Consider the following 14964-nt stretch of genomic DNA (forward strand, 5'->3'; position numbering starts at 1 on the left):
TTTTTCGATTAATTTAAAATCATAAAAGTATACTACACATACAAATATACACAAATCATCGATTCAATTCATTATAGAGCAATTGCTGGGAAGTAATCATTTAAGAACAAGTAAGAAACAGTTAAAATAGAAACAATTAAAAAAACATTAAAAAGCTTCATGTTTTCGTAACATCTCATATTAACAGAAGTTATCTATAATTTCATTTTACAGGGTTACTTAATTCCTTATAATCCAAAATTGACTACTCTTAACGAATAAAATGATACTAAACTTGTGTACATTCCATCATTGGGGTTCTCAACAGTCTATTCCTCTAGCACGTATAGATGTTACCAAAAAGTTTGCAACCCCAAACATCACTATAGGGGACACCATAAGTTGTAAGAACATCAAAGCAGGTTTCACCTGCTTAAATCCCTTGTCCCTCAGAAGTGGTATAATATATTTCTTTCTGCCCTCTACAAAAAACGGGCAGAAAAATACTAAATGTATCAAGTCTTGGTCCGAAAAGCTGTCACATTTACATGGATCATTTTCCCTTGGAGTACACCATTTCGTATATTCACCCAGTAAAAAATGCACTTGATTAAAACGAAATTTCGTCAAAAGCCATCGGTGGTAGGGTCTGTTCACGATTGTCAAATAGGGTTGCATTGTCATAGTAGATATCAATGAATAATGTGCCCTTACTGTTGGTTTCTCAATTTCCTGGGCTTCACGGTAGAGATTTCTGCTATTCGTGAAGTGTACTTTTACCCAGGAAATATCATCTTTGCTCAGGCTTTCGGGATTATAATAAAGTTCAGGCCGACCCAATTGTGTAGCAGTAGCTTTAATGTGTGTCAGCCATTGTATATCTTTTGCTCTGTCTCGCCCCATACAATCGCTAATAATTTTATGGTTTAATGTTAACCATCCAAAGGAGTAATGGGGCCATTTTAAGTGTGTCCTCAATATAGCCTATCCCAAGTTCTGTATGTACTGCGAAGGATGGGGTAGAGTGTGGTAAGCCCAATAGTAGACACAGAAATTTGTTCTCTTCTTTCTGTATTAGAGTAGGATCTTTAAAACCCCATATCGCGGCACCATACCTTGCTAGAGCCAATGTTTTAGCTCTATGCAGGGTCAGTATAGCTTCTATGGGTTTCCCTCCCAACCTTTTCGCAAAACCCAGTATGGCAGCTGACGATCTTCGCACTGCCATCGCTTTATTAGCAATCTGGGGTGTCCAGGAGCCCATGTCATCGAATATTACTCCTAGATAGGTGAATATTTTGACTTTTGACAACACTACGCCATTACAGCGTAGGGTTTTCGTATTTTTCTTCCCTTTCCCCAGTGACATGACATGTGATTTTTCCATGTTCACTACCAGATCTAACTTCTGCATAAAGGCCCCAAAAGAGTCGAGGAGCTGCTGTAAGCCGTTTGGGGTTCTAGAAATTAGGACCGTATCATCGGCATATAACAGTACAGGTAGTGGAATCCCTCCCATGCTGGGTATATCTGGAGTAACTGAAGATAAGGATTTGTTCAGTGAGTTGATGTACAAGGAGAACAGCATGGGGGCCAGAATGCATCCCTGGCGCAAACCTCTGACTGATCTAAACCCAGCAGTACATTTCCCATCCGATGTCATACGCACTGATGCTCTCAGGTCTCTATGTAGGTATGCTAAAAAGTTTACAAGAGCCCGGTCCATACCCAGCTCCAAAAGCATTGTCCACAGCTTCGACCTATTTACTAGGTCGAAGGCTGTGGACAGATCCATAAAAGCCAAATGGATCGACCCCCTGGAGGCAACAGTATATTTACTGACGGTCAGGTACAAATTAAGGCACTGATCCTCCGTGCCTCTCCCAGTTCTAAATCCGTATTGGGCATTACACAAAATTTCATTTTCTTTTTCCCACTTGCTAATTTTTTCTAGGATGACTTTACCTAATATCTTGAAAGACGAGTCAATCAATGATATCGGTCTGTAGCACCTTGGGTCTCCCCTTTGGCCTTTTTTAAAAATAGGAATTATGATGGAGTGGGACCAGGAGGAAGGTATACTAGAGTTGTCTATACATGCTAAATTAAAAAACATTTGCATATAGACAGATAGATAGATAGATAGATATTCAATAGTTATTGTAAATTTAAGTAACTATAACTCGTGCCCTGAGATAACTATACTTGTGCCACCACCATCCACAGTTTTCTCATCAAATAATTTCACTGGAAATGTTGCAGTGATATTAACAATGATGGTATAGAAGATGCCATGAGTGATGTAATATGTAGGGTACTTTGCAGTGCATGGTGAGGGTATTAATTACAGTTTCTTTAGGACACGAGTTATAGTTACTTGAGATAACTATAACTACTGAATTTCTATGGTTTTGTGATTGTAAAATCTGAATCAAAGTATAAAGTCCCTGTGTTTTAGTAAATTTCTAAGGTTTATTTAATTTCTATTTTCTAACTCAAACATCCTTGTAACCTTTGTGTTTTTCAGTGAATTTCTACATTTTTATGCATTTCCAACTACAATGTTCCTGTAACCTGGGTGTGTGAGTGGTTGTGTGTGGGATTGTGTGGGTGTGTTAAGTGGGCGGGTGAGCATCTGGTGGGTATGTCAGTGAATGAGTGACTGGCTGTGTTGGTGTCAGAGTGTCTGTGTGGGTCTGTGAGTGAGGGTGTGAGTCTCTCTATGGGTTTGTGTCTGTGTGAGTGAGTGTCTGAGTGCCTCTTTGGTCTGTGAGTGGGTGTGTGAGTGGCGGCATGGGTATGTGAGTTTTTGTGTGGGTATGTGAGTGGGTGTGTGAAGTGCATGTGAGTCTGTGAGCGGGTGAGTAAGTAGTTTTGTGGGTCTCTGAGTGGGTATGTGAGTGGCTGTACAGGTGTGTGTGGTTGAGTGGGCGTGAGAGCGGGTGTGGGAGTGCCTGTGTGTAGGGTGACCAACCGTCTGTAAATTTCACGGACCGTCCATAATTTGGACCTCACGTCCGTTGTCCGTGAGAATCCTTTTTACGGACGCCTTTTGTCCATAATTTTGGGGCTTGCAGGGGAACAGAGCTGTTCCCCTGCAAGAAGCCTCAGCTCCCTGATGGGGCTGCCTCACACTCATCGTAGGACCATAAGAGCAGCTCTGTCTGCGGCTGATTGCCACATACAGAATGACAATAAGCCAGTTTAGGCTTTTCTAGCATGTGATGGCCTCCCTCCAGGGCAGGGCGTTCCGTTAGGGTTAAAATGTACAAAACATACGTATAAAGTTAACAAGCATTTGCAATGCAATAGTTCTCGCATTAGGAAACTTTGAGCTATTGGTCTTGTAAATGAAATTTTTTTTATTTATGTGTTGGTTTTGAAAATAGCTAAATTAATAGCTTTGTCATTTACAATGCCAATAGTTATAACTTTCCCAAATGTGACACCTATAGCATTTGTAATGCAACATGTTTTGTATTTACGTGACTTAGATGTATTGATATTACAAATAACAATGGCTTTTAATTTTTTAAAATAATTAATACTTAAATTAAAGTGATTGTAATTTATAATGGCAATAGCTTAAACTTTTGTAAATAACTTTTGTGAAGATTATTTTCAGTGTATTTTATTGTGACGAAAATCCAAGAACAGAAGTGAAATATTAACATCTTTTTGTGACATTTGTAATAAAGCTTGAAACATTGGACACTACTGCATTCCCAGATTTACAACTTTCCTAAACCTGGGAACGCGTCAGCGTCCTGTGCCTCATAAGGGGAGGCATAAGGAGGCGCAAAGAGAAGAAATACTTTTATTTCTCATCGTTTTTTTTCTGCAGCACACTTAGAATGAGGAGAACACAATCAGTGATTGTTTTTGTGCCTGAAGGTGTCTATTGTGCAAGGGTGCCTGTGTTGGCGCATGGCAGCTAATTGAGCACAAGCACAGGGGAAAGCACAGGGATGCGTCATATTGTTGTAAATATGACGCATCCCTGTATTTTTAAAATGACGCAGCTCAGCACTGTAAAATGGCTTTCAGTTTCTCGCTGCGTTATTTTGTTGTAAATGAGGCACTTTGTATACAAACTGGACAGAGCCCTATTTAGGTCCTTAAACTGATTAGTTTTGCCTCATCTTTGATAAATACCTGTCATAATGACCCCAGACAGCAGGGGCTGCTTAATCTGTGTCTGGATCAAATAAGCATTAACAAATCATAATCCTCCCCCCACTAAAATATGCTACTGCTAAACACTTATAAAGGTCCCAAAGGCAAGACAGATTGGCTATGTCAATGTTTGTTTCTTTTTACCACTCTGAACTCTGTCTCTTTTAAAGGTGAAAAGGTGACAACCTGACAAGGAGGACAGGCCGCAGTCATGGGTCCTTTATAATGTGAAAGCAGGTAAGTCTTCATCACAGGCCTCATGTGCAGTGAGCCATGTATAGTGGCACACTGCGCAATCTCGCTCTCTCATCCTGAGCAGTACTGAGCTCCGTCAGTTCTAAATGGCTTTTTGCGTGGGAACGCCTAGCCTGCATACATTATACCTGGCGCAGGTATGTGTCGCAGGGCTTTACAACGTGGCGCATCTCCCTAGATGCGCCATGTTGTAAATTGGCTGCATTGTATACGCCGCTGTTGCGTCAACAAAAGTGACGCAATGGCGGCGCAAGTTGCTTGTATATCTTCCCCATAGTGAGGATTCCTCACCTGTAGCCCTCGCCTGTCCCGTCCCGCTGACTCTTGCCCTTTACGAAAAAAGATGGCCGGGAGAGCTCCAGGGGGCCTCTCCTCCCTAAGTACCCCCTCCGCACGGCTCCGCAAATGCACTTTTGAGCTATTTCTTCGCTGCCTTACTTAGCGACTTCAGTTCCACATGCACACCAGCCTCTTTTTATGCATTTCTCTTCCAATCAGTACAGCATGCCACTGCTGCCCCCTGTACTTGTCCTACTTCCGCATCCAGTTTTTGTATTTATCCTCAGTTAATGACACTGCGGCAGTACGTTGATGATTTTTACTAGTTCACCATAACTAAGGGGCATATTACCAAGGGCCTTATCGCCGCATTAGTTGGAATGTTTCCCGCTAAAGCGGCAATAATTTTATCGCCCTATTACCTAATTGTCGCTAACACCAGTTAGCGACAGCTAGTAGGAGATAGCGATCATCTTGGGGCCCACTTTGCATGTCAGCGATAATTATCGCTCATGACATGCAAAGTGGGCATGCCAAGATGTTAGCGACTGGAAATAGTCGCTAACATCGCTATCTCCTATTACCTACTTTTGGAAATATTCGCGCTAAGCGCGAATATCTTCAAAAGCTAACGCCTGCCCAGGTCAGTTCTTAGCCATGTTATCCAATGGTAGGTGGATAGCATGGCTAAAAGCATTAGCTCGGTAATCCATGAATATCGCTGCCTTTTCAGCGATATTCATGCATTTCGGCCGATTTTTATCGCTTAGGAGATAAACCTTGATAATAGCAAGGTTTCTAAGCGATACAAATAGGCGAAGCACGGCGATAAAATTATATCCGCTAACCAAGCTTAGCGATAATTATCGCTTATTCTTGGTGATATGCTCCTAAATCTACAAGATCACCACTGATTATCACACGTTTCTGTATCACTCAATGTTATGTTGCATGAAAGTATGCCCCTACTGTATGACCTATAGGAATGCCACTTTGGAAGCTATTGCAGATTATAATTATTGTATGTAATGTAAAACCCAATCATTTTTTTTAAAGTAACTTTTTATACTCTCTGCCGAAACGAGTGTTCCTCCACCCAGTCCTACCTGCAGCCCCCCTCCCCAGGTGCATTATGACCCTCACGGTGAGTAACCAGGATTCCAGTGTGAAAGGTACAATTAGAAATCCTTTGTAAATATCCAAATTCATCCAGACATAATTCCCACCTGTTAATGGCCTAGGCTCATGTACTATTCTAACTCCATTCCTTCTTTTAATTTCAAAATATGTTTTAGAAATTGTTTTTTATAAAGAATATACTGTATTAAGTAATCAGGGTCTTGTATATAGATTAACACTCAACAATTTTATGGGCCTGTATTTACATGCAAGTCCTCAACCTCCTTACATTCATGCACCTTGGATGACCTTGGAAAGAATATTCCATGAGTCTGAAGAAAGGCGTCTTACTTCCTCATCTTTGTTTGTCATGCACCTTTCCTCACCTTCTTCAAGCTTCCTTCCGGTCATATTAAGGGCAACCCAGGCCTAGGATGACAAGATTACCGGCATCTGTGGTGACTATCACTGTGCTCACTCACTGCTAACAACATATTCTGTAGTATCTTTGATTCCAAGCAGTTACCTCGAGGTTGAAGAGAATGTTGAAGTCAGGGATGCACACGTGCTTGTCCTCCATCTTCCGGCGCATGTTCTTGATGGCGTGGATCGACGTCTCGTAGTAGAGGTGCCTCTTCCGGCGCAGGGGGAAGTCTTTAACCCAGCTGTGGCAGATCTCGTGCAGTTTGCTGAAAACTGAGCGAGCCAGTTTGATGCTCTCAAGCTCTGCAAAGGTAGAGCAAGGAACAGGCTTAAGAACAGTTCTTGACGTTTTGTTGTTCGATTCAAATCTTATCACCTAGGATTTACCTTAGCCAAAAGACATTCAAATAGAATAGCAAGGCCAACATCTTTATAATACAGCACCTCCAAAACAGCAACTGGAACATTTTTTTTTTATATTTTCAACACATATATATATATTTATATACATACACATATACATATACATATATAGCCTTCTCACTTCCTCAGAAGCACCGGGACACCTCAGCAGCGGGACACTTCTGGGTCCGAGGTCGCCATGAACTTCACAAGCTTGTCCACCATGCACCGAAAAGCGCGAGCGCACTCCCTCCAATAGTAACACCAACTCCAAATTTGTTCGAATAGGATTTTATTCACTAGCACATTAAGCCAAGAAAAAACACCCTACGCGTTTCGGCGAGAAAATCGCCTTGCTCACGGGTGGTTCAAAAGTGAAACAGATCAGACATATAAACAAAACATTGAAGGTTACGTGAAACATGATGTGTATAGACAAACAGTGGACTATCGTTCCAAAAAGTGCGTCGGCCATCTTGTAATGTTTAGATGTTAAACATTGCACATTCTCCAATGTCTACTCCAAAAAAAACCCATAAATACAATTATTTCATGCAGCCATGGCCGTATTAAAACCAAAATCATGATTACCTCCCAGAGACAATATATTTATTAATTGTCGCTGCTTCATTATGAGCTCTATAAACGTTGGATTGCTCCTAATCAAACTGAGATATAATTCATAGTCAAACCCATTAGTTGCATGTACCGGCAAAATGTTGCATCGTATTATTATTCATTGCTCTCCCCCAGGAGGTCCAGATTACACCCTGTGACAGACACCATTGTAAATTATAGAGAGTCAAATCTGAACATTTACATATGTAGTGCACATGACGGTTCGACATTTAATGCGTTTGATTGTTTATGTGCAGGAAGGTGTCCCTTCCTGGACATAAACAACATTTTTTTTTTTTTAAATGCTGTTTTGCAACTTCTATGTGTGCTGCATTAAGCAACACACACCTAAGTTACAAAACTCCATTTAAAGATTGTTTATGTGCAGGAAGGGACACCTTCCTACACATAAACAATCAGTCCCTTATCGCAGGCCGTCTTACACTATGGTGGAAGGGTGCCTGCGTTGGCGCTAGGCAGATTAATTTAGCGCCAGCGACGGGAGTAACACAGGAGTAACACAGGGGTGAGCTGTAATATTGTAAACTAGCAGCCGTTGTCCGGGTATGAATTGCTGAGGATTTCGTTTTGATAGCATTTCTTATCTGTGACAGGCCTGTGAAACGCTCCGATTCACAGTGCACTGCTGATGCACTTAAGAGTGCGCGTTCAGTAGTGTGTGAACTCGAGTTTCCCTACTTTATTTTTCCTTGCAATATTATATAGCGTGAACTCGACAACATGGCATGAGCACAATTTACATTACAGAAGAACACATTAATTTGTGGTAGGCACGGGGAGACAAAGCGATTTGCCTGGAATCACAGGATGTTGAGCTGATGCCGAGAGTCGAACGTAGCTCCCCAGCTCTAAAGTTCGCAATTCTAGAACGGGAGGTGTCTAAAAGTGTATGTCGGTGCTGGCCATCAATGGGAGAGACCTGTGCATTTTTCAAATCGGTGGTGAAAAAATATGAGAATGTTGCTGGAGATGTGGGCCGCCGTGCCATCAATGTACTTACCGGGGGAGGGTAAACACCCATTATTCCACAACTTTCTTTCCGCATACCATCACTCTGCATACTTTCATTACGAAAGTACCATGACTCCACAATGCCATTATAACGCATGGCTTTACATTTTATATGCTTTTACCACGCATACATTTACAACGAAATTCGTTGTAAATGCATGAATGGTAAAATCATGTTTTTTAATGTTTGGATAAGGTAAGTATGGGTATAGGGGTATATGTTTTGGGGTACTGAGGTATATGTTTTGGGGTGTTTGGGTATTTTAAGGTTTCAGATATAGTTTTGGGTATGGGGTACAGGGGTAGTTTTAGGGTTTAGGGATAGGTATGGGTTTTGGGGTACAGGGGTATTTTTAGGGTTCAGGGCTAGGTTTGGGGTTTGGGGTATAGGGGTATTTTTAGTGTTTAGGGCTAGGTTTGGGTTTTGGGGTTCAGGGGTATTTTAGGGTTCAGGGGTAGGTTTGGGTTTTGGGGTACAGGGGTATTTTTAGGGTTCAGGGCTAGGTTTGAGTTTTGGGGTACAGGGATATTTTTAGGGTTATGGGGTAGGTTTAGGTTTTGAGGTACCGGGGTATTTATAGGGTTCAGTGCTAGGTTTGGGTTTTGGGGTACAGGGGTATTTTTAGGGTTTAGGGATAGGTTTGGGTTTTGGGGTACAGGGTATATTTATAGGGTTAAGATGGGTTAGTGTTAAGGGTGTGGGGGTATTTTAAAGAGTAAGGGTGGGCTATGCTAATGGGGTGCAGGGGTATTTAAAGGGAGCAGGGTGGACGAAATTCGTTGTAAATGCATGAATGGTAAAATCATGTTTTTTTAATGTTTGGATAAGGTAAGTATGGGTATAGGGGTATATGTTTTGGGGTACTGAGGTATATGTTTTGGGGTGTTTGGGTATTTTAAGGTTTCAGATATAGTTTTGGGTTATGGGGTACAGGGGTAGTTTTAGGGTTTAGGGATAGGTATGGGTTTTGGGGTACAGGGGTATTTTTAGGGTTCAGGGCTAGGTTTGGGGTTTGGGGTATAGGGGTATTTTTAGTGTTTAGGGTTAGGTTTGGGTTTTGGGGTTCAGGGGTATTTTAGGGTTCAGGGGTAGGTTTGGGTTTTGGGGTACAGGGGTATTTTTAGGGTTCAGGGCTAGGTTTGAGTTTTGGGGTAAAGGGATATTTTTAGGGTTATGGGGTAGGTTTAGGTTTTGAGGTACAGGGGTATTTATAGGGTTCAGTGCTAGGTTTGGGTTTTGGGGTACAGGGGTATTTTTAGGGTTTAGGGATAGGTTTGGGTTTTGGGGTACAGGGTATATTTATAGGGTTAAGATGGGTTAGTGTTAAGGGTGTTGGGGTATTTTAAGGAGTAAGGGTGGGCTATGCTAATGGGGTGCAGGGGTATTTAAAGGGAGCAGGGTGGACACCCGGAGCTGGAATGTACAGAACCTGGGATGAACAATGAAATATTGGGCACAACGCTCGCTTTTTTATTCCGTAACCCCACGCCCGCACACGCCCACGACCCCAGCACACGCCCACAGCACACGATATGAGACATGGCATGAAGGGCGGAACGTACCACACGCCCCCAGCGTTTGTCACGCCCCCCAGCACACGCCGACAGCATAATGCAGACACGCCCACAAGGGACTACTTTGCTGGCACCGTTCTTTTACCTTTTAAATATAGATGGTGGGTGTCTGCATAGCCTATGTCCTTCTGCTGTAACTGCCCTTTCCAACGCTGTATTGGGTGTTGTGATTGGTGCTGTGGTTCCTGAGATTACCCACCTCAAAGGTTTGGGCTCTCTCTTTATTATATTAGCATGGATAGGGCACATCCCTGCGTTTCTAAAGTTATGGTCCGCGGCACATTGTAAATATGGCGCTTTTTTTTGCCATGCATGTAACGCAAGGCTGCAGATTTTCATGTTGTGTTGTGTTGCGTTAATCTTTGAAAATGTCAGTCGAACCATTTTGAATTTGATGCTAATATCCACTAGGAGCAAGTGGACTGCTCTGACGGTTGGTTGGACAAGGTCACTACTCTGAAGATTCTGGCATGATACTTTTGTCTTTGTAGCTTGTCTGGTCTTGCTCTGCCCTCCCTTAGTTTCAGAAGTACATGCATTTTGTAAAATCTCCCTTTTCCCTAATGACCATGGTGAAAGGGGGCCTGTGTTACTGGGGGGCTTGTTTGCGCAGAAGGGCATAGCTTCCTGCTCAAAACAATCCTTAGAGGCATATTCTTCTTTCTATGTGTAAAGCAGAATACATCACAAATAGACAGAGGAAATAACAGGAAGAAATTCAAATATTTGTCCTTGTTATGTTTCACTTCGGAAGGCATTGTATTTTGACGCATTCCCAGGTTTACTAGCTTTAATAAATCTTAGAGTGCGCTAAAATCCATGGGTGGATATATGGGAACGCCGAAGCTCATCCCATGGAAGTCTCGCCACGCAAAGTGTTCTGGTACTTTATAAGCCATGCAAAGTGGGGGCCCAGTTTATAAAAAATTAGCATAGGGCAGCATCACAAGTCTTTCCGCTGCACTGCCCTAAGCCAATTTGGAAGGGCAGGAATGCACCGTAATTACGAGATACAGTGCATTTGGGTCCTTTCAGCCAGCGCTAGCATAAAAGCTGGTGCGTAGCATCAACGCAGGCACTCTTGCACCATGTTACAAGGGTGTCTTAGTTGTTGGCAGGATGGTTTTTTGTAGGAAGGGACACCTTCCTGCACAAAAACAATCCAGAGAGGCGTTTTCCTTCCTCTATGCATAATGCAGCACAGATCGAAAGTGGAAAAAACAAGAAGAAATGCAAACATTTGTCCTTGTTACGCCTGCTCAGATGGGGCGTAAGGATTTTGCGCCGCCCCAGATTTACGTTATTTTGTAAATCTGAATCCTTGGGGGTTTTATTGAACACCCACAACAACGCCCATGGAACGCCTCCAGAGCAGTTTGCTCTGCCTTGCCTTACTCCACACCGTGGCTTTACAACGTATCATAGATATAATTGAGATACCTGTACCAATAGATCATCAAAAAAGTGTTGCTCCAGCAGTGCAGGCCTCTTGTAAAAAAGCTCCTGGGTTTGCATGACTTAGTAAATATCAAACACGATTTCGCGTCAGGGATGTGCCAGAAAAATGACGCAACATCAACACAAAATCTTAGTAAATCTGCCCCATAGAAACTTTTTGTCAATATAATCTGCCTATAGAACGTGGACAGTTATATTTAGCTCAGTGGGTTCCTCTGAAACGTCAAGTAATGTGCTTCATACTGGCAATAGAAACAAACCAAAAGTAAAACTGGACTTCGTATGCTGATGACATGAAACAGAACACATACTGCAGAAAGAAATATACATACTGCACATTCTTAACGTGCTATTGAAATCTACAAAAAAAGAAATCTATCCTGTTTGCCACATTCGTTGAAAAGAACTGCCTCCATGACCCAAAGTGGGTGTGTACATAATCATCAGCATTTTGGCCGACTACTGCTGTATAAAGTGGTTGGAAACATTGTCTACATCCTCCCTCTAGTCTGTTATTTTTATATGTAATTGTTTAAGCTTGAGTATAGTACAGAAGATCCCTGGATTGGCATCACAGTACTGAATAATGTCAAATAAGTGAATATTGTCGTAAAGACAGCATACCAACAGGCTATGCCGAGCAGACACAGAGAATCATAAGGAAACACTGGGGCATATTTACAAGACTCTAATGTCACAGGAACGTCACTTTTTATGACATTTCTGTGGCGATAAACCTTTCGCCTTATTTACAAGGCAGCATTAAGCCACTTAACATGGCTTAACGCCGCCTAGTAAATTTGGCCCCATTTCATGCAACACTCAGGGGCATATGTACAAGTCCCTATCACCACAGGAACGTCACTTTTTGCGACGTTCCTGTGGCAATAGGGTCTTCGCCTTATTTACAAGGCAGCGGTAAGCCACTTTATGTGGCTTAACGCTGCCTTGTAAATAAGGCTCCCTTTCATGTTATGCTTAGCTTGAACGGGGAGGGCAATGGGTGTTGCGATGGGCGTTCCACTGCAACACCCATTGATTCTGACGCTACCGCCTATTTACAAGAGAGGTGTAAATAGGAGGCAGCGCCAGAATTACGACCATGGTAAACCTGGTCTTATCTTGGCGAAGCAAGGAGAAATGTTTTTCTCGTTTTTGCTGTTTTCATGTGTGCTACGTTGTGCAGCACACACGAAAACAGCAAAAGGCCAATAATTGTTTATGAACAGGAAGGTCCCGCTTCCTGCACATAAGCATTCATTTAAAAAAAAAAAAATCGATTTTGTAACTTCTGTGTCTGCTGCATTAAGTAGCACACATAGAAGTTACAAAACTGCATTATGTGCAGGAAGGGGGACCTTTGTGTACATAAACAATCTTCCCCTGCATGCAGACACCTTTGCACTATGGTACAAGTGTGCCTGCGTTTGTGCTAAACTGCTAAACTTAGCGCCAGCGCAGGGGGAAACCCAGGGCTGCACCATATTCTTGAAAATATGGTGCAGCCCTACGTTTCAGAAGTGGTGGAGCTTGTCGTTAAGCCAAGGAGGCTAACGACACGCTCTGCCACTTCTTTGTACATATGCCCCTTAGCAGTAGGTGTTATGGTGGTCGCTCCGGTGCAACACCCATTGATTTTGAAACTGCCACCTATTTACAGGGGTGGCGTAAATAGGAGGCAAACACACACAAGATGACGGACGGAATGTTGCACAATGGCAAAACATTCACCCCCAGTCACAGATCTGGGTTTGATCCATTGTTATTTTGCTCACCACGCCACCCTAGTTAAGACATGGCCATATGCAAATCAGTCTTGACCCTGTGCCTCATGGGAACAGTCCAGCCCGAACTGCCAAGCCATGTCTTCCCTGGAGCGGAATCAAGCATCCTAGGACAGGTTTCTGTCTATCAGCCGTCATCAGCCAGGATAGCCTGACTAAATAGGAGGCAGCGCCAAAATTAAGACTAGGAAAAAGAAAGGATTTTTTTTCTGAATATAAAAAAAATTCCCTTCCTCACTATGGGAGTCCTCTCCCATGGCGATGGTGTATTCTTTGTTTTTCACCACCACTTACCGCCAGGGTGTGCCTGTTGATGACGGGCAGTAAAAACTTATATGTACACCCATCCTGATTGGGTGGACAGATCTATAGACAATTCTCTTTCGGCCCATAATCTTTTGGCTCGTTGGAGCAGTTTAGCCAAGGCGGAGAATGAGTATTCTCCACTGTGGTCAAATTATGGTCTGCCCACTTTTAAATTTGTCAGGTGGATCATAATATTGGTGGCAAGCACACTCCAATGCCATTGCAAGAGTATGCTTACCGCCAACACTGGAATCGGCACCTAATTCATGACCATGGTCAAAATAGCAGCTTAATGCAAGTCAAACTGAACAACGAAATGGGCATATTGCCCTAAAGGCATGGAGTACCAAGACTGGCAGTAATAAAATGTCATTAGCATAACTACTTGGAGGCTTATTTATGGGAGCCTGGCATCACTTTTGTACCATGTAAAGTGGTATATGCATGACGCAGGGCTCTGAATCTGATTGCATCTTGCTCAGTGGAACCAGGCAACCAAGACAAAGGCACGGGACACTCTGGGAAGGGACGACACATTTAATGCCCCAGCACATACAGGGACGGGCCTACATGAACTACAACACTCAATTGGGGCCCCGTCTCAGCTAGCCTTCAAAGTCCTAAAGGGAAACATCAACAGCCTAGGCAGTAAAATTAAACGCGTCGTAGTGCTAAAATATCTGTGCAGGCATACCCCGGAGTTGGTCCTCCTGCAGGAGATTCATCTGAAGGGTAACCACTATAAGGCACTGGACCGCTTTTAGTACACCTTACTGGTACATGCAGGCTTTACTTCTAGCTCCAGGGGTACAGGCATTTTTATCAAAAGCTCTGTGCTTTACATTCCTCGCCACAAATGAAGCGACCTACTCGGAAGATTTGTGGCACAAACATGCACACGGAAGAGACACACACTTAACATTTGCTTAATATAAGCACCAGAGCAACTTCATGTGGAGTCAATCCTCGCACTCAGTACTCAGTTGCTGGAGCTGTCCGCTGCTGTCTTCCTATTAGGGGAGACAGGAACGTGATAATGGTTCCAGAGACGAACAGGCGCCGGCGCCGGGAAACGGCAAGGTTCCGTCTTGGCGCCGGGAAACCCTTTTGGGTAGCTGAGCGCCTTACAGACTTAACAAATAAATATAAACAGGGAATCCAAATCCCCCATTGGCAGTGAGCTCAGTCCACTTAGGGCCTTCCTCTACGCTTTGCTCACTTTGCTACTAGGTTCAAGCTAGCCTGCCTGAAGAGGGCTGTTAGCCTGAAACCAGTCCCAGGATGCTTGTTTCCGGTCCAGTGAAGACATAGCTTGGCAGTTCGGGCTGGACTGTTCCCATGAGGCACAGGGTCAAGACTGATTTGCATATAGCTGTGTTATCATACCCATCTTGCATAGTACAGACAAGAATACATTGTTTAATATATTAGATAGTCTTCATGCCACAATCAGATTTATTTCAACCCCATCTAGGTCTTCCTCGCTGTCTACTTCTGCAGAATTGTCCATTCATCCTCCTTTGCTGAGATGTTGCGACCTTCAATTCTATCTGGGGCG

At 43.0% G+C, this 14964-nt stretch overlaps 1 protein-coding gene across 1 annotated transcript in view; it reads right to left on the reverse strand.

Annotated features, from left to right (window-relative positions):
• PPM1E (protein phosphatase, Mg2+/Mn2+ dependent 1E) overlaps positions 1–14964 on the reverse strand; it is a 632124-nt gene that overhangs the window by 206323 nt on the left and 410837 nt on the right. Inside the window, exon 3 of the mRNA XM_086954986.1 lies at positions 6335–6534. Within this exon, the coding sequence (XP_086811112.1) occupies positions 6335–6534 (200 nt within the window). The remainder of the gene's footprint in view (positions 1–6334; positions 6535–14964) is intronic.

Source organism: Lissotriton vulgaris, chromosome 2_1 (assembly GCF_964263255.1).
Source record: "Lissotriton vulgaris chromosome 2_1, aLisVul1.2, whole genome shotgun sequence".
NCBI lineage: Eukaryota > Metazoa > Chordata > Amphibia > Caudata > Salamandridae > Lissotriton > Lissotriton vulgaris.